At 36.0% G+C, this 25,879-nt stretch overlaps 1 protein-coding gene across 3 annotated transcripts in view; it reads left to right on the top strand.

Moving 5' to 3' along the window:
- The window catches only part of ACBD6 (acyl-CoA binding domain containing 6), a 206,424-nt gene extending 186,033 nt beyond the window's left edge, over nt 1–20,391 (top strand). For 2 of the 3 annotated variants that reach the window (XM_063104771.1, XM_063104770.1), the window contains exons 7-8: nt 157–187; nt 20,048–20,391. In XM_063104771.1, coding sequence (XP_062960841.1) covers nt 157–187; nt 20,048–20,202 — 186 coding nt within the window. In that variant the 3' untranslated portion in view covers nt 20,203–20,391. The remainder of the gene's footprint in view (nt 1–156; nt 188–20,047) is intronic. The other variant, XM_063104772.1, reaches the window with a different exon arrangement.
- The last annotated feature ends 5,488 nt before the right edge of the window (nt 20,392–25,879 follow it).

Genomic DNA, 25,879 nt, shown 5'->3' with positions numbered 1-25,879 from the left:
TGGTCACAGGTCACTGTGAAGCTCAAGGAACTGACTTCTCCTGTGTTTAATAAGCCTGTGGAACTTTGGTATTGGACATATTTGCTATAGTTTATGTACTTTCTTACTTTTGCAATTACTTAGACTTCTAAAATATATTATTCATTTCTTTTACAGGACAATGAAGGTCAAACAGCTCTACATTATGGTAAGATGTTTCTAAATTATTAAATAATCATATTTGAACATTTTCTTTATTTGTTTATCTCAACTTTGTCTGTTCAACACTATATAAATGCTTAGAAAAGTACCTGGCAGCTAGCAGAGACACAATAACTTTTTGTTTAAAAAAACAGATTAATAACCTGGAAAGTTGGAGATATTCTAAAATTCTTATGGTCACATTGATAGTAAATCAAGCATTTCTCTACTATCAACAGAAATGGAGGTTCCTCCAACTCCCCTTTGAAAAATCATTTCATTCTTGGTACTGTCAGTGACATGTGAAATACTAATCATTGTCCCTGTAGAATCTAGCATCTCTCCTACAAGAAATACTTTCTTGATGTAATTGAAGTGAAGAAAACTAAATTTGATTTTTAAACTCATTTCCCCTTCTAACTGATTAGCTTAGTTAAGTAATCTTTACTTAAGTAATCTATAAAATAGAGGAAAAATAATCTGTACAGTAGAAATAATAATACGGCTTAGAGAGCTACTGGCTAAATTCATTGAGGTAAGAAATTTTAAAGTATTTTTTAAACTGTAAAGTACTAGTAAATGTAATTCAAAGATTCTATTTGGATGTGAATGTGGTTGAATAAAAGATAGCCATCAATACTTAAACTAGATTAAGGATCAACCACCTTCAGACCTTTTTGGAGGGAAAACATTAGGCCATTTTGCCAGTCTTGGCAGTCTTAGACTGCCATTCAGTAGCAAGTGGCTCCAAAGCCCCTGTCCACTTTCGTCCACTACTTAGCATTTGCTTAGATGTCAGGAACCTCGCTGGGTTATCTAGGAGTCTAAACTATTGGACTAGCTATTATGATAACCTATATATAAGGTACTTCAAAAAGTTCATGGAAAAATAGAATTGAAAGATACTAGTAATCTTTCCATGAACTTTTTGAAGTTCGTGGAAAGCCCTCACATATGAGCCTGGTAATGAAGATTGAAATGTCTGTCACCAAATGCCTACCCCAACTCATTTATGAGTTTAGCTAGTATAACCTCGGTAACAAAACCAACAAGAAAAAGGAAAATTGTGAGTCAATCTCACTTTTGAATATAGATACAAAAATCCTTAATAAAATATTAGCAAATGAAATTCATCAATATACTTTAAAAAGAAACATACGTGACAATCAACTTGGGTTTATCCAAGCAACGCAAGGGTGATTTAACATTAAAAAATTTATTAATGTAATTTTCCACATTAACAAATTGGTGAAAAACCTTATGGTCAAATTAAATGTAGAAAAAGCATTTGAGGAAATTCAACACTTATTTTAAAAAACAATATAGAAAAGTGGCTAAGCCTTTGTGCTCCTAAGCCAGACTTCTGGGTTCAAATTCTAGTTCTACTACTGACCTTAGACAAATTATTTAACTCACTGTTCCTCAGTTTTCTCATGATGAGATAAGGATAACCTCAAAGATTTGTTATGAGGATATAATGAGTTAATCCAAGTAAAGTGCTTAGAAGAATGTCTGACACCTAGTCCTCAATAAATGTTCGTTAATATTATTTTTTATGATTAAAAAAACTCTTAATAACCTAAGAATGGAAGGAAAACTGATTAGGTGATGTATCAAAATCTTACAGCAAATACTATTATTAAAGATGGAATATTTGAAGCATTTCCTTTAAAATTAGAACAAGAAAAGGATGGCTGCCATAACTATTTCTCTTTCATGTTGTATTGGAATTCTAGACTATGCAGAAAGAAAAACCAAAGAAATAAAAGGTCCATGAGATGTACGAAAAGAAATGAAATCAAAATTATTCTCAAACAATATAATTAGCTACATAGAAATCCAGGAGACTCTATAGTCAAATTATGAAAACTAATAATATGGTTTAGTAAAGATGCTGAATGCATCAGTTTTTAAACTTCTACTTTTAAACATTTAGTATAAAATGTAGAAAATAAAAAAATTTTAAAGGTTTTATTTACATTCGCAACAAAATCCTAAGACTCAGCCTAACAAAAGATATGCAAAACATATATAGAAAAAAATTATAATACTTTTTTAAAAGATATTTTTTCAAAGATCTAAATAGAAGCAGAAATAGTTTATGTTCGTGAATGGGAAATCTCGGTATCATAAAGATCAATTCCCCCAAGACAAACTACAAATTCAGAAAATTTTCATAAGAATCCCATCAGGTATTTTATGGGATTTAACAAGCTTGTCCTAAAATTCGTATGGAAGAAAAGAGCCAAGAATACCTAAGGCAATTTGAAGAAAAACAAGAAAGAGAGACTTGCTCTTCCAAACATCAAAATGTTATTTTGAAGCTATAGTAATAAACTCAGAGACTGACTTTCATCATGATCGTGTGAGAAACTCCACTGATCTGCTCCTCATGAAATTGGTATAAATTATTTTTTAAAATACAGACATTTAAAGCTTCTAGAAATGATACTAAGGACAAACAGCAAATGAAGAAATGTTTATTCAAGAAAATCTACAAAAATTTGGTAAGAAGGCAAGAGTCTGTAGTAATTAAACCAAAATCACTCCTTCCTTTTCTCCTCCCAGCTCAGTGAGGCAGAGACTCCATTTCCAGAATCCTGTAGCCAGGAATATAGGGCTCCCTCTCCTCCCAGCTCTCAGTCAGAGGGCTTTTTTTCCTGGGAAAAGCAAGACTTGTACACATCTTATTCTCTGGCTACCTTTTGCGGAGGCTGTCCTGGATAAATGCGTTCGAGAGATGGGGGCTCCCTTATTCTCCCTTCCCCATCTCATGAAATTGAGGCTCTCCCTTAGATGTAGTGCACTGAGAATACTGGGTCCTGATCTCCCTTGCCCTGGCTTGTGAGGTGGTGGTTCCATGCCAGGAGAGGAAAGCTGAGAGGAACTCAGGCTGCTGCTTAGCTCCTACCAAGCACTCAGCTTGTATATTGTGGGGGTATCACTCATAGGGAAGCTTGCTACTGTTCCCTACCCTGAGCTCCAGAGCTCTGGCTCAGAGATTTTGCCTAGGGGGAAAAAATGGACAGAAAGTAAATAGCTCCTAATTGCTTTCCAAAGGAACTTACTCCATTCACAACAGAGCTTGGAGAACCATATTATTAGTTTTCAAGACTAAAGGTGCTCTCAAGAATAGTGAGGGGGAAAAAGAAAAAAGAACAGTGGAGACAGCCAGAGAACATGACAGCCAGTAGGAGCCTTCTTGGGTTAGAACAAATATCAAACACTGGCCTTAGAAAGTATTTTTCCAAAGAAGCCCTATAATTTGATTGGATTAGTTTGTAGAGCAATTTGTGTCCCAGTTGTCAGTTTTTTATTATTGTTGTTGAGCATTTTGAATATGTTATTCCACTACCTTCTGAACTTGAATATTTATTTACAGATATAGAAGGAATTATGTCCAGCAAGCTATCTTTCAAAAATGAAGGCGAATAAAGTCTTTCCTAGATAAGCAAAAACTGAGAGAATTTGTTGCTAGTGGACCTACATTATAAGAAATACTAAAGGAAGTTATTTAGTCTGAAAGCAAGTGACCCTAGATGGTAATTTGAATGCACATGAAAAAACAAAGAGCACCAATTTACTGGTAATTATGTAATTATAAAAGGCAATATAAATGCACACTTTTTCTCCTTTCTTAACTGATTTTAAAAACAATGTTTGAAATAATATGTATATACTGTATTGCTGGACCTATAACATATAGAAGTATAATAGGAGTGTATTTGCCAATAACAGCACAAAGGAGATGGGTTGGAGCAAAGCTGTAGGAAATGACTACAGATTAGGTAAAGTAATAACTGTAACAATGTATTGTTGGGTTTTTAACATTAGTATATATAATATGTTAACAGTACTACCACTAAAAGAGGGAAAATGGAAGAGAGCTATATAGGTAAATAGTAAAACTATAATAGTAATAATACTATACTAGTAGTATAATAGTAAAAATGTATAGTAATATTTCTGTATATCACTGGAGTTAAGCTAGTTTAAATCTGAAGCTGATTTTGATAAGTTAAGATGATATATATGATAAACCCTAGAGCAACCACTAAAGAAAAACTGAAAAAAGAAAAATTATTAAAACACTACATTAGCAATGTAGAATGTTACATTCACTTAATGCAAAAGAAAGCAATAAAGAAAGAACAGAGAAACAAAAAGGACGATACACGTAGAAAACAAAAAGCAAATTGACAGATGTAAATCCAGCTATATCAATAATAACATTAAATGTGAATTAAACAATCTAATCAAAAGGCAGAGATTGTCATGATCCAATTATGTGCTGTCTACAGGAGACACCCTTTAGATTCAAAGATACAATTAGATTGAAAGTAAAGGGAGGGAAAAAGTTGTATCATGAATGTAGGAACCACATGTATGACTATACTAATATTAGACAAAACAGACTTTAAAACAAAAAATGTTACTAGAGATAAAGAGGGACATTTTATAAAGATAAATGGATCAGTTCACCTAGAAAATATAACAATTATATGCACCTAATAACAGCACCAAAATACATGAAGTGAAAACTGACAGAAATGAAGGGGAAAGTAGACAATTCAAAAATAGTAATTAGAGACTGCAATGCCCCACTTTCAATAATGGGTGAAACAATAAGTGAGGAAACCAGAACTCAAAGAGGTTAATAAAGTTGCCTAGGGGAACCAGAAATTTAAACCATTGTCTCTATATTTGGTAGGAAGAGAGAGAAAAGAGAATGCATTCCCAATCCTCCTTCCACAGCATTCTCATCTCTCACTCCTCAAACATGTTTATATGGTATTTCTGTCATATAGCTTCTGTAACTTTACCAAGAGCTGGCTATACTAAACCCTAATTTTTAACCCAGAAAAAAACTTTTCTCAGCCATCTCCACAGCTGTAATGGTAATCTGCGATAACTAGGCATAAGTCAAACAACTGGAGAGTTAGAAAAGAAGAAGAGGAAACTCTTCACAGTGATAGTGTGGCCTTCAGCACAAAATTCAAGGCTACCTCTTTTTCCTGATGCCTTGCTTCAAGAGGCCAACTTTCTTTTACTCCAGAATATATTCCATAAGATGTGGATTTTCTGCCCTGCTTAGAAAGATGACCCCTTGTCAAGGCACTTGCATACTCTGTTGATTCTGTCCTTATTTCCATCCTCCTGTTTCTTCTTTCATTCCTCATTCAGACATTTTTAGTGCCTTCTCTGTGGCATGTGCTGTGTTTTCCTTTTATTTCTCCTTCCCAGAAACTGTAGCAACAGCTAAAACAGACTGAATGTGCCCTTGAGAATCTAGACGAGTCACTCTGTCATTCCTGGTTAACCATTAGGAGTGAATGCCTTTATGGATGTAGGAATTTGTCCATTTAAGTTTGATATATTTAAAATGCATTTGTAGACAGCAATAGGGTGGGGATTTTTTAAAAAGCCTTTCTAACTAGCTTCAAAATAATCTATATTTTCTTTATGTAGTGATTCAGAAAAAAATGTCAAAGACGTATTGTTGAGTGAAAGGATTAAGATGTAGAAAAGGTGTGTATAGTGTCCTACCATGAATATATCTATACATATTTGCTAGTAAATGCATGAGATGTCTCTAGAAGGATACATAAAAAGCTAATGATGTTGGTTGCCTAAGGGAAGAGGAGCTGTGGAGCTAGAATATAGGAATAGGATAAAAACTTTTCCTATAAACCTTTTTATAACTTCTGTATTTAGAACCATATGCATCTATTACTTGTTCAGAAATTAAATTTAAATTATTTTAAATCTGAAAATCATAGGTTCTATGAATACTCTGAATATGATTTACCTTCTTAATTATATTTCATTCATTCAACCTATATTTATTGAGTACCAACTATTTACTGGATAAAATATACCAAGCATCCTTTTTAAGATAAGAGATGTCCCCAGATTTCTTCACCTTCCACACAGTAAAGGACACAATCACTATCATGGTATGTGTAAGCTAACACTATATCAGAGAAATTATGGGCTTGGGTTTCAGTGCCAACACAATCCAGAAATAAGGCCTCTTGAACCAGAAGTAATGAGGAGTTGGAACGGAGACCCAGCATGAGCCAAGACCTTCAAAGGGATATATCCTCAGTTTAAAAAAAAAAAGGATTATATTAGAAAAAGTTGGCCCACCAGTATAAGGAAGGAAGACAAAGAAGCTTATCTGCCTCTGACCAGTATCTGGGGTGGGGAAAAAAAGCCTCACCTCGTACAAGTTTGGGGTTCAAATTTATAGTCTCTGATTGTCTCAGGACTCCTGAGGTCAAGGAATTAACATAATAAGTGTACTGGGCTGGTTTATCCCCTAAAGGACCTGGCAGACGTGAATGCGAACCTTTTCTTGAGGGACTTGTCTTCAAACCAGGAAGCACAGAATTCCTCCAGAATGAAATCCTGCTGAGAATAAGCTCACAATCTAAAATTACAAAATACATTTGAGTGAATATCAGCAACCGTAGTAAACCACAGGATTAGACTTGGAGGAACGTTAGTAAAACTACTAGATAGAAATGATTAGAATAAGTCTGTAAAATCAAGCATTCAAAAACACAAGAACAAGACACTCCAAAAAAGAACAGGTAGATTTGAAAGAGAACCAAATAGAACTTCAATCAATCGAAAAATACAGAAATTTTACAATGGATAGGTTAAAGTGCAGAATTGGCACAAGTAAAAAATTTGGTGAACTGAAAGATTATTTTAAAGAAATCACAAAAAAGGCAGCACTGAAAGATAAAGAGATAGAAAACATAAAAGAGACAGTAAGAGTGGAATGAGAAAGTTCAGCATTTTTCAATAAGGGTTCCAGGAGAATCAATATTTGAAGATATATTTACAAATAATTTCCAGAATTGGTGAAACACTGGAATCTTCAGATTCAGGAATTATGAGATTTGTCTGGGAAATACACTATTTACCCTTCATTTCTGAAGGATAGCCTCCTGGGTATATAGTATGCTTGGCTGGCAGTTTTTTTCTTTTAGTACTTTAAATATATCATCCCATTCTCTTCTGGCCTGTAAGATTTCTGTTGAGAAGTCTGCTGTTAGTCTGAAGGTGACTTGATGCTTTTCTCATGCTGTTTTTAGGATTCTCTCTTTGTCTGACTTTTGACAGTCTGACTACAATGTGTCTCAGAGAAGACCTTTCTGGACTGAATTTGTTTGGGAACCTTTAAGCCTCTTGCATCTGGAAGTCTGTATCTCTACAAATACCTGAGAAGTTTTCCACTATTATTTCATTGAATATGTTTTCAATGCCTTTTCCTTTCTCCTCCCCTTCCAGAGCACCCATGATTTGGATGTTTATGCGCTTAAGGTTGTCTGCTGGCTCTCATAGATTTTCTTCATTTTTTTAATTCTTCTTTTTTTTTTTTTTGGTCCTCTTGGCTTATTTCAAAAAAACTGTCTTAGAGATCAGAAATTCTTTCTTCTGCTTGCTCTAGCCTGCTGCTTACACTGTCAATTGTAGTTTTATTTCATTGAATAAGTCTTTCAGTTCCAGGAGTTCTGCTACATTCTTTTTTATGATATTTATCTCTTTGTAAATTTCCCCCTTCATGTCCTGGATTGTTTTTCTCATTGTGTTATGTTGTCTAACTGAGTCTTCTTGTATCTCACTGAGTTTCTTTAAGATTGTTACTCAGAATTCCTTTTCAGACATTTCAAGGGTTTCCTGTTGTTCAGGGTTTGGTATTTGAGAATTATAGTATTTCTTGGCTGGTGTCATATTCTATTTTTTTGTTTGTTTTTTTTTTTTTTTTTTTTTTTTTGGTATTTCTAGTATCCCTACTTTTTTATCTAGTCATCTGGTTGAGCGGTTGCTTCTGGGGTGGCTCTTGAGGAGAGACTCCCTCGTGTAGATTTGTATACATTGCCCATTGGGTGGGATATTTTAGTTTTGGTTCTGGGTAGACTCAGTAGTCTCAGTGGTTCTGGATAGACTCAGTTGTTCTGGATAGACTCAGTAGTTCTGGGTATACCTAGTAGTTCTAGGGGGCACTGGCAGCTACCTCTGTGGCTGGGGCTACACACGTGGCTGGGCCTGTGTGGGCCAGTGAGGCCACTGGATCCATGTGGGTGTCTGGGTGGTTGGGCCCACATGTGTGGGTGGGGCCACATGGGTGACTGTGGCAGCTGGGATTGCATGGATGGCTGGGGAAGCCAGGGTGGCTGGGGCTGCGTGAGCAGGTGAGGCCAGCTGGATAGCTGGGCTCATGCAGGCAGGGGAGGCCACATGGGTGGCAGGGGCCATGCAGGTAGCCAAAGGGCAGGGCCCACATGGTTGAGTTGAGCTGAACAGGAAGGTGGAGCTGCACAGGTGGCTGGATGGCTGAGCCCATGTGGTGGGGTGGAGCTGCACAGGCAGTCTGGTAGTTGGAATGATATGTGCAGCTGGAAGGCTGGAGCCATGTAGGTGGCTGGGGTTGCATGGATGGTTGGAAAGCTGGGGCCATGTGGGTTGTTTGGCAGGGCCATGTGGGTGGCATGGGCCATGTGATGGGGTGCACTGGACAAGATGAACTCCTGTGCAGGGAGAAGGGCCATGGCTTGGGACTAGACGGTGGCACAGACAACTGTGGCAGTGGTGGGAGCAGGCTGAGGCAGGAGCAGGAGGAGGGTTACTGCTGGGAAGTGCTTTGGCGGAGCAGATTCTTTCCGCTGCAAGGGAGAATTCCTTCTAGGTGATCCTGGTGTCGGAGACATGGCAGTGGATGAAGCCAAATGCCCCTTTCTCCTGTATACCACCCTGCTTGGTTTTCATGTTCCACAGGTGCCTCACCAGGCCCCCACTGCCCTCTCACACTCTCCCACCAGTGTTTTTCCCTGTACTTTAGCTGTCCATTCCTCACTCTGGTCTCTTTCTGTGGGAGGATCGTGCATTGGGCACCTCTAGTCTAGTCTACCATCTTGCCCCACCTCTGGAATCAGGAGATTTTATCAAGATAATCTAAGGTATTCATCCAATGGAATACTATACAGTAATGAGAATGAACTACAACTACATGCAACAATTTGGATGAATCTCAGAAACATATTGTTGAGCTCAAGATGTCAAACATAAAAGAGTACATACAGTAGGATTCCCATTTATACAAAGTTCAAAAACAAGAAAAACTCATCTCCAACATTGGTAGATAGAATAATGATTACCTTGGGGGAAGTAGTCAGGTAGCAACTAGAAGGGGTTAATATGGCAGGGGTGCTTCTGAGATTCTAATAATGATAACTCTTGATCTATGTGCTAGTTACATGGATAGGTTGGTTCATCTTAAGAAAATTTGTATATATATATATATGATTTGGGTACTCTTCTGTATGCATTTTATACTCTAAAAAAAAGTTTATAAACAAAAAAAGTTCAAATCTAGACAGAGGTAAGGTGGTGGTGTTAACTGTTTCTATATACAAAATCTCTTTTAATCTTTCCAACAAATATCTGAGCTAGGTGTTCCTTTCCCTCATTTGCAGATAAAGAGTCCAGAGAGATTACATGACCTTGACAGGGTATTACAAGTTGGAAGTAGCAGAGCCAAGACACTTGTGCAGGTCTCCTGATTCCACATCTAGTCTTTTCTTCATAATTTCATAAATAATTTATGTCCTGGTAACGTTTTGAAGCAGACATTATTTTGTGGAAAATAGTCTTTTATAGAAATAAAATATAGGAAAATCCTTTATCATTTGTCACCCCAATCAGTAAGTCAAGGCTAATTTTTAAGACTACTTGTAAGTAAACACATATGGCAATATCTCTATCTATCTGCGTACTTTTATATTCTTATTTCTGTTCACTGAGAACTTAGAAATTAATAAAAATTGTCCCTACTTCAAGTATCTTGCCCAAAAATGTTCTAGTAAAACAACCTCTATTTCCATCTCTCAGATTATATTAATCATTGTAGAAAGAATGAAACAAATACCATATGTAGTAATCAAGTTAGACACTAAAATAATATCATTAGAGATCTTGGCATTACAAATATATAAAACTAAAATATTCTGACAACTCAGGAATGTTTTATAAAAATTAATATTTTATTTCTAATTAATAATCACTCAGAGGAGTGATTCATATTTAATTTAGATTTTTTTTTACTAGGTTATCAGATTTGTGCCAGTTTTTAAGGTAGTCAAGACAAGGTCTTATATGTAATAATAATAATAATTACCATTTATTAAGCACCTATTATATGCCAGGGAATATGATGAGCATATTTTATCCATTTGGTCACTTAATATTATTTAACCCTTTTTATTTAGTAGGCATGCAATAGCTATTGATTTGATTTGATTTTAGTATCCTTAACTTATTCTTGGAAATTTCATAAAACTATAAGTACGGTTAAATCCAGTGAGTACAGACAGTGTTTGGGATGTCTTTGGGGGCTTGGCTATTATTTTTTATGAATTACGGTTTGGCTTGACAGCTGTCCTTGTGTTGACAGCTCTTGTGATTACAGCAGTTGTCAAACTCCATCCTTAAGCTGGCTGTAAATCCTGGCTTCTTCCGATTAAAACTGGGTCAGAGCCAATCGCAGGTTAACTAAAGGCCAGTATTCTACTACTGTATGTCCTTATTAGTTCATTCTAAATGGACCTTGTGTAGCAGCATACTAAAGACCTTATTTACCTATATTTTACCTGGGTATTTTTGAATCTTCAGATATTGGTCCTCCTATTATTTTGTGATTAAACATGGTTCTTGCTGAAGCATATATTGGGTTATGTGTGGTTTTCCTTATAAATGGCCTGTTAGCCTTCCCCTCCTCTTCCTCTACAGGGAATACTAATATCGTTGCATCTGTGTCTCCCAGGGGAAATCAAGGCTTTTCCTTGCACGTGCAGTCATGTGATTTCAGAGTGGGCTGGCTTTGTATCCTCATGAGCCCTCAGTCTTCCACCTAAAGCACCATCTGTTCTGTTCCTTCCACAATGTTACAGGGCAGTGGGAGGAGGAATTAGAGTGAAAATAAATAAAATAAAAAAGAAAGAAATTCATCATCAAAACCCTGAGGATTAATGGAGTCAGAAGGCTCAGTGCTCTGAATGAAAATTCATCTTCACCTGTGCCAGTGTCAGGGCTGCCTCTATGGCACTTGACAAATAGAGGTTCCCAGGGTACCATAAATACAGCAACTGTTCTAATCCCTATAGACTTGCTCAAGCTTTTCCGAGATGGGCTTTGACTGTTTTTGTATTTCCCAACACATTGTGGGCACCAATATATACAGTCCTCATTAATTTGGTAAAATGTTAGCACCCTTTGCTTCTTATCCCTCTCATCTTCTTTGCCTTTGTCTCTTTTGAGGGGATGAGCAGCTTACACATTTCTGAAAGATGACTCTACTTTGTGACTTTTGCTTCACTGAAGATGCCAAAGGCAGAGAAATAAATTAACCAATGAGTTTTGAGCAAATACTAAGTCCTCAGCATTGTGCTAGATGGAGAGAAAAATACAAAAATACATATACTCAAGTAGTTTACCATCTCATTGGGGCTACAGAACATATTTTTTCAACAGCTATTTTTTTGAGCACCTACATGTGCCCATAGGCTCTGTGTTGATATAATTGATGCCCATCAACAGTGAATCTCCAAGAGGTACTGCAAGTGCCCTCCTCATATCAGGGTAAGATTCACCTGTATGGCTTAAAAAGACCCCTGTCCTTTAAGTCAGTCTCTTCCTTTCTTCTCCCTCTCTATTACAACTTCCTGATGGTTTGTGCTGTCATGTGAGTCTGTCTTTGAATAAAGCCCAGGCATTTGTTAATAAGACTTCTTTCATATGGATACAATATCCCTTGCAGCCCTTAAATTCCAAATTTAAATCTCATTTTATGCTTAGACTTGAGCTAAAATTTTATTCACATCTGTCAAGCTAGGGAATTGTTATGCAATCCAGGTAGCCTTTTCTTAGTTGGTTGGCTATAGTCCTCTAGATGTGGGACTTAAAGTTTTAAGCTCCATTCCTGGGTTGGTACCTATAGATTATGAGGGTACTTCAAATAGTTTGTAGAAAAATAGAATTAAAAGCTAATACAAATCTTTCCATGAGCTTTTTGAAGTACCCTCATATATCATAATTCACTGTTGAAATGGTCACTTCATCATACAGCTTATATGAAATTAATACTCTTTTGTCTGAGATGGCCATTATGTTGTACAATTCTGCACCTACAAAGCAGAATTCCTAAGCCACTAGAGGAGGAGCTGAAAACCCTTCTGTCCTCCCCTCCTCTGGGCCCAGGCAGGAATCTATTGCTTTTGGAGTAAGAGTAAAAGCAAAACCTACCTCTGGCGAGGGACAGGTAACCCCTGGGTTCATAACCCCGCATTGATACAAAGCAGAGATCCCCCCCATGGGGGCAGGGCTGGAAACTCTCATGCCCAAGTCATTTCTCCCCAACACACACACACACACACACACACACACACACACACACACACACACACACACACACACACACACACACACACACACACACACACACACACACACACACACGAGTTTGCCTGATATTTGCAGGGGGGGGGAGGGCAGGAATACTGAGAAATAGCCATCCCCGAGACCTGTCTAAGACAGATCAGCCAAAAAGGACAAAAACTCCATCTCATCCCCACCATGAGCCTAGCCCTGAGTGATAAGCAGTATCTATTGATGGAGGAGGGGCAAGAATGTAGAGAGAGACTCTCTCTCTGTAATACAGACATTGCAGAGACTGCTGAAAGCTGAGGGTGGAGCAAGAATACCAAAAAAGCCATCTGGCATCCTAGGCCCCCCACTAAGCATAATGTTGCAGCAGCCTATCACTGGAGGAATTTGAAGACTGTGATGCACTAAAGTTATCTGTAGCAACAACAAACCCAAACCTAATTCAACTACCAACTAGATTGACCTAACACCCACACCAATGGCATAACAGAAGAAGGGACGTGCCCATTTCTGGGTGTAAATAGTGTTATTTACTTCAATCTCTACTCCTCCAATATACAATATTCTGCATTTGATCAAAACTTATAAGAAACAAAAAAGAAGGAAAAAACAACTCACTGTCAAGCATCAGTAATTGATAGAGCGAGTAGACAAAAATTCAGCGAGGATATGGAAGACCTGAACAATGTTACCAACCAACTTTATTTGATTAACGTCTATAGAACACTCCGCCTAATGAACAGACTACACATGGGACATTCATCATGTTTCGTAAGCTAGACCATATTCTGGGCCATAAAACAAACCTCAAAAGATGTAAAATAATAGAAATCATCCAAAGTTTGTTCTCTGACCACCAAAGAATTAAATTAGAAGCCAGAACAGACACATATCTGACATATTCCCAATTATTTGAAAATTCAACATACTTCTAGGTGACTTGTAAGTCAGAGAAGAAATTGCAAGGCAAATTATAAAATTTTTGAACTGAATGAAAGTGAAAACGCTCTATCAAAATTTCTGGGATGCAGCTAAAGCAGTGCTTAAAGATAAATTAAATGCTTTTATTAGAAAAGAAGAAAGATCTCATATCAGTGATCTAGCTTCTACCTTTTAAAAAAAATTAGAAAAAGAAGAGCAAATTAAACCCAAAGTAAGCACAGGAAGAAAATAATAAAAGATCAGAGCAGAAATCATTGAAATAGAAAACCAAAAATTAGGAAATCAGTGAAATCAAAAGCTGGTTCTTTGTGAAGATCAATAAAACCAATAGTCCTCTAGCCAAACCAATCAAGAAACAAAAAGGAGAGAACAAATTACCAATTTTAGGAATGAAAGGGATACATCAACATATAGCCTATAGATGTTATAAAGCAAGTAAGGAAACATGAACAACATTGTACCAATAAATTGGATAACTTAGAAGAAATGAACAAATTTCTTGAAGGATACAAGCTACCAAAGTTCTCTCAAAAAGAAATAGATAACTTGGATAGTCCTTGTAAAGAGATTGAATTTATCACTAAAAACTTGCCCACATCAAAATCTCCAGGCTCCAGTTGCTTTACTGGTGAATTCTACTATATGTTTAAAGAAAAAATAATGCCAGCTCTACACACAAACTCTTCCAGAAAATAGAATAGGAGGAAACACAGCCCAGCTCATTCTGTGAGGCCAGCATTACCCTGATACTAAAACCAAAGTCCTTAGAGGAAAAGAAACTGCAAGCCAATATTCCTCATGAACATAAATGCAAAAATCTGTAATAAGATGTTAGCAAATTGAGCCCAGTAGTACACAAAAATGGTCAAGTGTGTTTATCGCAGGAATGCAAGGCTGGTTTGGCAATTGAAAATCATTGTCTTTTACCATATCAACAGATCAAAATCAAAATATGATCATTTCAACATAGAGTAGAAAAAAGCTGTTAAAAAATTCAACTTCCTTCATGATTAACAGTAGCAGCAACAAAAATGCAGCAAAATAGGAATAGTAGGGAACTTCCTCAACCTGAGGAAATTGACAGGAAATATCATCCTTGATGGTGAGAGGCTGAATGCTTTCCCTGGGAACAAGGCAAAGTTATCACTCTCTTCACTTTGATTCAACATTGTATTAAAAGTTCTAGCCAGTGCATTAAGGCAGGAAAAGAAATGAAAGGCATATTGATTAATAAGGAAGAAATAAAACTTTATTCACAGATGACACAACCACTTATGTAAAAGACCCTAAGAATCTATTAAAAAAAAAAAAAACCAACAACCTACTAGAACTAATGAGTTCAGCAAGTTCACGATATAAAATCAATAAACAAAAATCAACAGTATTCGTATATACTAGTACTAGTAATGAACAATTGGAAATTGAAATTTAAAAATATAAGGTCAATATACAAATACCAAATTTTTTATACTTGCAGTGAGTCAATTGGAAATAGAAATTTTTTTAAATGCCATTTATAGTTGCTTCAAAAAACATGAAATTTCTGGCAACAAATCATATAAAATAAGATTTGTATGTTGAGGTCTCCTAAACATTGCTGACAGAAATAAAAGAAAATTTAAGTAAATAGAGGGAGATACTGTTGTTCACAAATCAGAAGACTCAATATTATTAAGCTATCTGTTCTCCCCAAATTGATCCATAGATTGAACGTGATCCCAATCAAAATTCCAACAGGATTTTTGTAAAAATTTACAAGCTGATTTTAAAATTTATATAGAAACACAAAGGACCCAGAATAGCTAAAACAACTTTGAAAAAGAATGAAGTTGGAAGATGCACGCTGATTTCAGGACTTACTATAAAGCTACAGAAATCAAGACAATGTGGTATTGGTATAAGGAAAGATGTACAGATCAATGAAACATGATAGATAACCGAGAAATAGATTCAATCACAGAAGGTCAATTGATTTTTGACAAAGATGCCAAAATGATTCAATAGAGGAAAGGATTGTCTTTTTGACATGTGGTGCTGGAACAGTTGGACATCCACATGAAAAAAAAATTAACCTCTACCCTTTCCTCCTACCCTACACAAAAATTAACTAGAAATGGACCTTAGGCCTAGATGTGAGAGCTAAAATTATAAAGAAGTAAAAGAAAATCTTTGTGATTTTGAGGTAGGCAAAGATTTTTTAGATAGAACACAAAAAACATAAGAGAAAAAAATAAATTGGACTTCACCAAAATTAAAAACTATTACTCTTCAAAAGACACTCTTTAAAAAATAAATGACAGGTCACAGGCTGGGAGAAAATACTTATAAAACATATATCTGTGGGGGGAAAAACCCAGATTATATAAAGAATTCTTGTAACTTGTAAGAAGATGACAACCCAATTAATAAATAAGCATAAGATTTGAACATGTAAATCACTGGAGATAGATGGTTAGCACATAAGCACATGAAAGATGTTCATCATTAGACATTAGGGAAATGCAAATTAAAAATCACAATGAAAAGCTACTACAGACCTAACCAGAATGGCTGAAAATATTCTTAATGATAATAGCAAGTGCTGACAAGGATGCAAAGCAACTGGAATTCATACTGAATGGTAAGAATGCAAACTTTGGAAAAGTTTGGTAATTTCTTATAAAGTTAAACATTTATTTGTCATATGAGTCAGCAATCCAACTCCTAGATATTAACCCAAAGACATGAAAACACGAAACAGGTCCACACTAAGACTTGTACCCAGGTGTTCATAGGGATCTCTGTTCATGTTGCAAAAAACTGAAGCAACCCAAATTCCTGCATACATCCATATGACGGAATAGTACTCAGCAGTAAAAGAAGAAACTACTAATACTTGCAGCAACTTGGATGAATCTCAAAAGCAATATGCTAAGTGAAAGAAACCAGACACAAAAGGCTGCACAGATGCTCCTCAGCTTACGATGTGTTCATGTTCCATTAAACCCATCCTAAAGTCAAAAATTTGTAAGTCAGAGCATTGTAAGTCAGGGACCACCTGTCTTCTATATAATTTCTATTTCTAGAAAGGCAAAGCTATAGGGACAGAAATCAGATCAGTGGTTGCCAGGGGCTGTGGGTGGGGATAGAAGATTGTCTGCATAGAGGCAGGAGGGAACTTTTTGGGGTGATGGAAATGTCGTATCTTGATTGTAGCGGTAGTTACTCAAGTAGATACATTTGTCAGAATTCTTCAAAAATTTTAAGAGTGAATATTACCTCGGCAAACCAGGTGGGGAGCAGGGGGATGAAGAGAGTAGGAACTCTTACTCTGTATGTTAATTGGCAAAATCTGAAGTGAATAAATGTAAATTGTAGTCAAAAACACAAGTGGAAATTTAATAACTGGCATTAACAATTTTTCCTCTTAAGCTTTTTGTTTTCCCAGCCACACAAGTGTGTCTACTGATGGGGACACCATTAGGAATTTTCAATAATCCATATGTCTCTTTCAGACATATTCCTACAGTGTGGTATGGGAGACTACCTTAGGTAGACAGCTCTTTGGCCAGGGTGATCATATGATATAAATATATTTAACAAAACTATCAAGAAAAATTGCTAAAAATCCTGAGCCCCAAAGATATATCTTCATAAAGTCACACAGTACTATAAAAATAGACATAACAATATATATGGCATTTTTTTTCCCAGATTCAAATTTCACCTCCCTGCTGGATTCATCAATATTGATATCTTCTAGCACCACTTAACACATTATGTCCCAAACCAAGATTATTTCTCCCCTTAATAATTTTCTTATTCTTTTCCCCTCTAAAAACTCCTGCTCTTCCTTCTTCCGGTTCCTTATTGTAGAGATAATGTCACCAGCATCTATGTGGTCTCCCATACTGGAAACATAGGTGTCATCTTTGCTTCTAATTACCTCACTCCTTACATCACATCCAGTACTTATCCATTCCCGATCTACTTAAATTTCAGTGGCACTCTTTTTCATACACTTCTTTATATTCTTGCTGACACTGGCTAATTTCAGGCCACCTGAGGAACTACTACAGCCTTCTAATTGGTCTACCTGCCACAAATTTCTAACCTCCACTCTTTATAGAATTATTATACTAGTGCAGAGGCCAAATTATTCCACTCCCCTCCTCATAAATGCCTGTGGCTCACTCCATAAAACCCAAACTTCTTAATATGGCACCCAAAGCCATATATACTTAGGCTTCAATCCAGCCTCTCCCCTCTCAACTCTTTGTATTGCTTCTGTGAGCCAGCAGACAGTTCTCTCAGCATTCCCTGTGCTCTCATGCCTCTGCTAGTGGTGTTTTCACACCAGCAATGCCTTTCCTTCTCAAGTAGAAGGATTTTACTCTATCCTTCAAAGCTTAGCTTACATACCACCTACTCATGGTGTTCTTCCTGATCCTTCAAGATTCCTCCTTCCCCCTACCTTTGCAGTGTGCATGGCTCTACCACAGCACTTATTCATTCTTTTGTGTTAGAGCTGGCTATTTACATATTTATAATAAATTCTCAAGAGTGGCAATCTTACCTGCATTCTTGATAGGGCTGGTGCAGTATGTACTCCATAAAATGGACTCAAGCTCCATACCCTTCTTTCTCTCCCTCTTATTTTTAACCTTTTGTTATTGTTGTGTAATATATAATACTACAAAAGAGTATATAAAATGTATGTGAAGAATTTAAAATACAACTTTTAAAATTGTACCCACTTCCTAGCCTAAGAAATAGAACATCACCAATATTTTTGAAGCCCCCTGTGTGTGCCTCTCCAATCACATGGCCCTCCCTAACATCCCCTAGAGATTACCATTATCCTGAATTTTATGTTAATGATTTCCTTTATAGTTTCACTACATATTTGTATGTCTGAACAATAATGTTTAGTTTTGCTTACTCTTTAAAATTTTATTTAAGTAGAATCAAACCATATGTGTTCTTCTGACTTGCTTTTTTTCTTTCAACATTATGTTTAGGAGATAAATCCATGTTAAAGCTATAGTTCATTAAGTTTTAATGTTATATGGGATTTTATTTTATTTTAATTTTTATTGAATCAAAATTGATTATACATACTTTTGGGGTTCAACATTGAGATATGTTGATCAAATCAATATTACTAGCATGTATATTGTTACAAATCATAATTATTCTTTATGCCCCTTGTCCAATTTTATGGAATTTTATCATGCAAGTGAACAGTATTTTTACATGTTACTATTAATGAGCATTTGGGTTGTTTACATTTGGGGTCCATTATGAACAGTGCTGCTATGTGCATTCTTGCAATCTCCTGGAGAACACATGCAAAAGTTTCTATATATATAACTAGATGTGTGTGTGTGTGTGTGTGTGTGTGTGTGTGTGTAACTAGAAGTAGAATTGCTGGGTTGGAGTGTATATATGTTTAGGTTTAACCTGTAATCCCAAATTGTCCCAAGTAGCTACACCAATGCATACTGTCAGAAGTCTAAAGGGGAGTTTCCCTTGCTCTGCTCCTCTTCAGTGCTTGGCGTTGTTGAAGTTCTCGATTTTTACCATTCTACTGGGTATCTCTTGGTCTTAGCTTTCATCTCCCTGATTACTAATGGGTTACTCATCTTTTCATATTTTTATTGCCAGTATGTTTCATCTTCTGTGACATACCTATTTTTGCCTTTATCCCAGTTGTCTCAGCACCATCTAATTAATGGATCTTTGTTTCCTCACTGATGTGTGATGCCAGCTTTGTCATATATCAAGTTTCCATTTATATGCAAAAGAATAGATGGCTCTCTGTTCTAACCCTTTAGTCCATCCTGGGGCAATATAATACCATCTTTATAATAAGTCTTTATATCTGTAATTTGTTTTTTTCACTTCTTATGCCTTAGACTTAATGGTGACACCCACTGGTGCCTTTTTTTGGTTCCATAGAGGTGGTATGGTCTGATTACTATGCCAGCTTTATTTATCTGGGTTGGTGGGTTTTTTTGTTTTGTTTTGTTTTGTACAAATTTTAAAGTTTAGTTTGTTACCCACTTACCCCCTCTTCAAAGACAAAATAAAATATTTTCTTTGATATTTATAATATTTTTAGCCTTTTGACATAGCACATCTATCATTATTCTGAAATATAGATCAAAATAAAAAGATGCTTAAACACTATAGTTTTTATTCTTTCCCTTTATCCCATCTTAAAGAATAGAGTCAAAAAGCTTCACAATATTAAAAGTATATTTTGTGTATGTGTGTGTTCCTAGGCAACCAAGAAGGTAAATTTGATTTTCCAAAGATTTGAAAAGCCAGTGTGATACCACAGTTCTTTTTACAAGGCCTGATCATCCTTCAGTCACTGTCATTGCTCATTATTCAGTGTTCCCTATTGCTCAGCACTTGCCCTTCCTGCTGACATAGTTTCTCTGTCTCGTGGTAGACTTGTTTTCATATTTGTCGATTTTCCTTTCAGCCGCTGCCTGTGAGTTTTTGGATATTGTGGAGCTACTGCTCCAGTCTGGTGCTGACCCCACTCTTCGAGACCAGGACGGCTGCCTGCCAGAAGAAGTGACAGACTGCAAAGCAATTTCTTTGGTGCTGCAGAGGCACATGGCTGGCAAGGCTTAATCAGAAGACTGGAATCCCACAGTCTATAATAGCATAGGGCTTCAATGATGAAAGAAAACTGCAAAAATAATACTTCTTTTACCGCCCATCCTTGGCATGCATTGGCTAATAAAATCAGTTCTGAGGAACTGGGATTTTGAAGTCTCAGCAATTCATTCTACTTGCATATATTCTAGGGAGTACAGTTTTGGTGATGAGCATGTATACTATGCATAATATAATCCAATTCTGCTGAGCATGCTCTGAAATTTATCACTGCTTTAGAGGATAGAGAGAGGTGGAGACAGATCATATTTCACAATATTAAACATGGCTGCTCTTTTAAAAGATATACAGAAGCAAAATGTGACTAACAGCACGACACTGACAATTACGTAAAGTTTCATGAAACCCAAATATGGTGAAGATCAAATGATGTTGTAACATTTTGTACGACTGGTCTGAATAGGTAGCTAAAACATTTATTCTTTTGGCAGACAGAATTGGGAAGACAGGAAAGAAGGGTGTTAAGAAAAAGAAAGCAAAAGAGAGAAAGGGCAGAATTTTGTCACATAAGGGGAATAGAAGTCAGAAGGAAACCAGATTTACTGAAAACCTCAAAACCTTGCACATTTTAGAATAATATTTAGCATCCTCACTATAGGATTGAAACAGATTATGGAAAATTCATCAGGTAGGTCAGGATTCCTTAAACTCACTTTCACAAAACAGGAGAGAAATTTCACTAGGGCCCTTTTAATTGGCTATAATGTCCCTGTCATGTGTACTAGCAGTCTCTGTGAAAAAGCTCAGGCCTGAACTGCCAGGTCTATTTGGGTCTATGTAATGTGTTCCTGTTGAAGTTATTTCTGGATAGCAGAAGAGCTTCTGGAAACATAGACAAGTAAGTATGCCACCATTGCTGTTTAAAAGACAGACAAATATGCTACTCTTGAAACTGGCCCCCAACTTTTCCCCTTTAAGCTTCAAGAACTCCATCTAGGGAATTCCTTGACATTTCTTATTACATAAGGAAAGTAGATAGTAGTCACAGGAAGAGAAATAGAGCAAGAAATAAGTTGAGATGCAAAGATAACCATTTCAAAGATAATAATTTTTCTAACAAATGTTACTGTTAAGATAACAGTAGTAAACTTGTTTAGTGGAGCCCCTAACGGTGAACAAGATGATTTTCATTAGTTTAAGCTAACCTGTGCTTCTTAAACAAGCCCCTCCATAGCAGAAATGAGGCATATTAATCCTGCTTCTTTTGTAATTTTTCTAGCCTTTTTATTTTCTGAGATGTAAACCAAAAGCATTTACCAAGAATATTCATTTTTGAAATAATTTAACTATCTGTGGAGGTGACATGAATGCTCGTACATACTGAGATGTCGCTGTAATCCCAGTGAAGCATTCTCTCTTCTTTATCTGTTTCCATCACAGACCTGCTACATCCAACCTACTGTTCAACTCAACTCTCTCACGTTCCATGTTAATTAAATGTGTTTTAAGAAACATTGTACAGTAGTTACAGTAAAAGTGACCAAGATGCTGCATGCTGTTTTTAATTGATAGGACTTTGTGCATTTTTAGTACATTAGCAAATCAAAAAGTGTTTATTCATTTCAAATTTGCAGGGCAGTTATCTGAGCAAGGATCTGTCAAGGGACTCCTTTTTCCATCTCTTGCAATTTGACCTTGATATTTCTTAGACAAGTTTTTTGTTACTTGTTTTGCCACATCTAAAACTATATAGATTGTTTTTTATTAATTTTGTTTTAAAGGTTTCGAATTTACATTCAAAGCTATCACTAAACACAACCATCAACTTAGCATTTTTACGTGCATTCTGAAATCAATTTTAAAAGTCTCTATTCTTTGTCACCAGTATCTGAATTTTCAAAAACCGTACTATCATGTAATGATCTATGGGTCATCACCCTGTGCCTTAAGGGGAAGATTTCATCCATAAATGTCAGAGAACTCTGGATCTTGGTTTGTTTTTATTCCCCTTAAATTATGGCATTATTATGCTAGTATATCATGTGTTGGCCAAATCCTAAATTTCATTGCCAAAAGCTGTAGCTAACTTCCCCAGATACATAGTGAGCCATGTTTCCCTATAGTTCAGCAGGATTTAACCAGTAGATACTTTAATTTAGTGTAAGTTTGGTTCTGCTATGCATAATTTACTTTCCTGGAAATAATAGTAATATGCAAGCCAAATAGTATTGCAAAATCTCACAGAAAACCTTTTTCTTTTTTTTTTTTCTTTTTCTTTTTTATGGCCTTTTACCAATTTCTCACTATTCCCCTCTCCCGCCCCCTTTCCTGCCTCTGGTGGCCTCAGTTCTGTTCTGAAAACCTTTTTCTGAAGTTACATTTTTGGTTACAGTTGAACAAGAACTTCAAAATAATTGTTCTTTTTTTCAATTTTACTTTTTAATGTTTACTAGAATTAGAATTGAGTTTACTTCATCCTTGGCTCAACTCTTTGGTTTGATATTTTTAGTGCACATGAGCATTTAAGAACTGGGTCGCCACTATATTCTCTAACTAGAAACTGGTTGGTTAGCGGACTTATAAAGCAGTGGGTGAGTAAAAACATGTGTTACGTTTCTACTTGCATTTTCTAGGCTGTGTGCATATTGCCTTTCTACTCTTACCTCATTCTCAATTCCACATTTCTTTTATTATCTTGTCCCAACAGCCACCTCTGTAGATGTGTGGCTACACATAGAAACATACCCAGCCCCATTTCCCATGTCCTTAAAGAAAAAGAAAAAGGAAATATGTTGCTTTTTCTTTTTTCTTCAACCTTTCCTGAAGATATGAGATCAGAACAACATTAATGACTCTGTATTCAATATTTATTCATGACTGTCCTTTGCTTTGCCCTCTACCTACTGATCTAAGAGTCCCTGATTGCCTTCACAGTCATCTTGATGCATACTAGTGAAAAATGAGGACTAAAAAGAGAATCGTGTAAACAAGTATCAAAAAGGAGGCAAAGAAAGGTCTTCTGAATCACTGTTATCTTCAGAACTCTTGCTTGAGTCTATCATCTAACTCACTATTCTTAACTCTTGGGGAGTTCTAAATCACTTTGAAAAACTATGAACACCTTCCCCTAGAACATAGTGTTGTGTGTGGAATTTTGAGCCATTCGCAGATCTCCTGAAGCCCATCTAGAGACTCCATGGGGGCTCTGTGGGTCTTATTCAGAGCCCTTTTTTCTGCTCCTCGTCACAGTGTTTTAAGAATGAGAAATCTTTTGTTGACTAACTCAGTTTTCATAATTAGTGCTTTAACCAGATGATATATGGAGTGTTGCCGTGCCTGTCTGAAAGAATGCAAGAAGTGCTTTAAAAACAAAAAAATTGGCCAAGATTTCTATGATTCTAGTCAAGCATTGTCTTCATTATCTGTTCTTTCACCACAGTCCTGCTACATTGCAACCTACTGTTCAGCTGAACTCTCTCATGTTTCATATTAATTAAATGTGTTTTAAGAAGCATTATACATTAGCTACAGTAAAAGTGACCAAGATGTTGCAGGGTTGCATGCCATTTTTAATTGATATTACAGTTTCATCACTAATCACCACATTGGGAAATCTTTACACAGGCACTGGCTGAGAAGTTGGACTCAACTATTTGACCTCTGATTCTGTTGCAGGACAGAAATGAGCCCACACGTTCAATTCTGTGTGACTAATTATATGGTATAGCTTTTTTGACTTTTCAGCATGCATTCATGGGCATAATTTAATCTATCATCCCTTCACAGTAACCCTATAAAGCAGGTAGTCCAAGTGTTATTAAGGCCACTTACACAAGGGAGAACCTAAGACACAAACAGGTTGGTTAAATTGCCCAAAGTCACAGAGGTAGTAATAGAGCCACACCCAGGACCACGTCTATTGAATCTGAGTCCTTTCTGTTAGACCACCAAACCTGAAGTTTGAGAGCTTCCTCCATTCAACTCACAAATATTTCTTGAGAGCTTACTAAATGACAGGCACTGCTCTAGGCCAGGGTCATTCCCTTTTCCCATTTTCATGGATATTTAAAATTAACTATATGATGTCTCAAGATAGTAGTGCATGAGTTATGTTGAAAGACCCATAGAAAGTCATGAATTACCAATCAGAAACTAACTAAATCTTTTAAATCTATTATAACTATGTCTCTAATAAAGATGTAAGAAGTCAGCCAACTGGCCACATATTGTTGTCTCTTATGCTTGTCAGGTAGAAGGGTAACAACCAAAGTATAATATCTGGAATTATATCTAGGATATCTTTTTCTTAATGTTTCAGCATTTTCCAGCTAAAAGGTTGCTATAATCCAGTGAACCTTTCTATTAAATAGGTATTTCTTAGCTTCCTGCCAGGTTTAACTACTTGGCTATGGAATATTATTCCATGTACAGCGTGTCATCTCTAAGATGAATGCACAAGGGTGTGTGACTGTGGAAGAGCTGAGCTTGGGTTGCAGAAGAGTTTAGTGTCCAGGTAAATATATGTCTCAGTTGAACATGAAAACTTTTAAATGTTTATTTTTTTTAAGTTGAAACATCAAACTTCAGAGCTCCTAAAAATATCCCTTTTATAAATAAATGTTTATCACAGAATAGGTATGTAACCAGCCAGCTACAATTTAGTAATGAAAATAATGAGTTTAAATATTTTTGAGTGAATTTCAAATCCCAATTCCAAAGGTGATTTGAGTGAAATGTTTTCATAGTAGTTAGTTTTGATACTCTATGTGACCAATTCTAAGATGCATATTTTTTCACATTTTACATACTCAAAATTGGATGTCATTTACAAGCAATGACCAGTCATAGTTGAACTGACAGCATGTTTTTTTTCTTAGTGATATTTAAACTAATTTATCTTACAATCAATAGTATCTCAACTTTGATGAAATAACAGCAGTTACATCTTACTTTTGTACAGGGCTTTATACACAAGCATCTTAATTGAACCTCAGGATAATTGTAAAAGTAGAAATAATTGGTATTTTTTCTATTTTACAAATGAGGAAATTGAAGTTCAGAACCATTAGAGAAATTGTCCAAGGTCATACAAATAGAAACAGTAAAATGCCCATTTTTTATATAGGCTTTATCATATATTATGTACATGATCTTATTTATTCAGAATCAGGGTGATTATCCAAGCATTTAATACCAAGTCCAAAAGTTTTCCCTGAACCACATTATCAGAATAAGCAAAAGTTAAAAGCAGCCACACTCAAAGGTGCATTATCAGGCCTCTGCATGGATTTTCTATACACCCGTTGAGCTTTCTCCTTATAACATAGAAAGCTCTTAATGCAATCTTTCATAATTGTGTGATTTGAAAAATGATTATAGTCATTATTGGAGCTTTACCTTGAGCATTTTTAATTATTTCAGTAACCATTCACAGTTCCTTCACCAAAGAGATTTGGGGTGAAGACATGGTGATTATCAGACTCAAGAAAAAAATTCTTCCTTGTTATACTTATCAGCTCACATTTACTATGTGTCAAGTATTATCAATTTTTAAAATATGCCATAATTGGCATTACACTAAAGGATTAAACAGGAAAAGTTATTTAACCTAATATTCCTTCACTTAGCCTTGAATATTCTTGTCATGCTCATCCCTGAAAAGCAAAACTTAACAGCATGATCCTTTAAAGGG

Source organism: Cynocephalus volans, chromosome 8, assembly GCF_027409185.1.
Source record: "Cynocephalus volans isolate mCynVol1 chromosome 8, mCynVol1.pri, whole genome shotgun sequence".
NCBI classification, from domain to species: Eukaryota; Metazoa; Chordata; class Mammalia; order Dermoptera; family Cynocephalidae; genus Cynocephalus; species Cynocephalus volans.
This window is presented reverse-complemented; position numbering and strand designations above follow the sequence as displayed.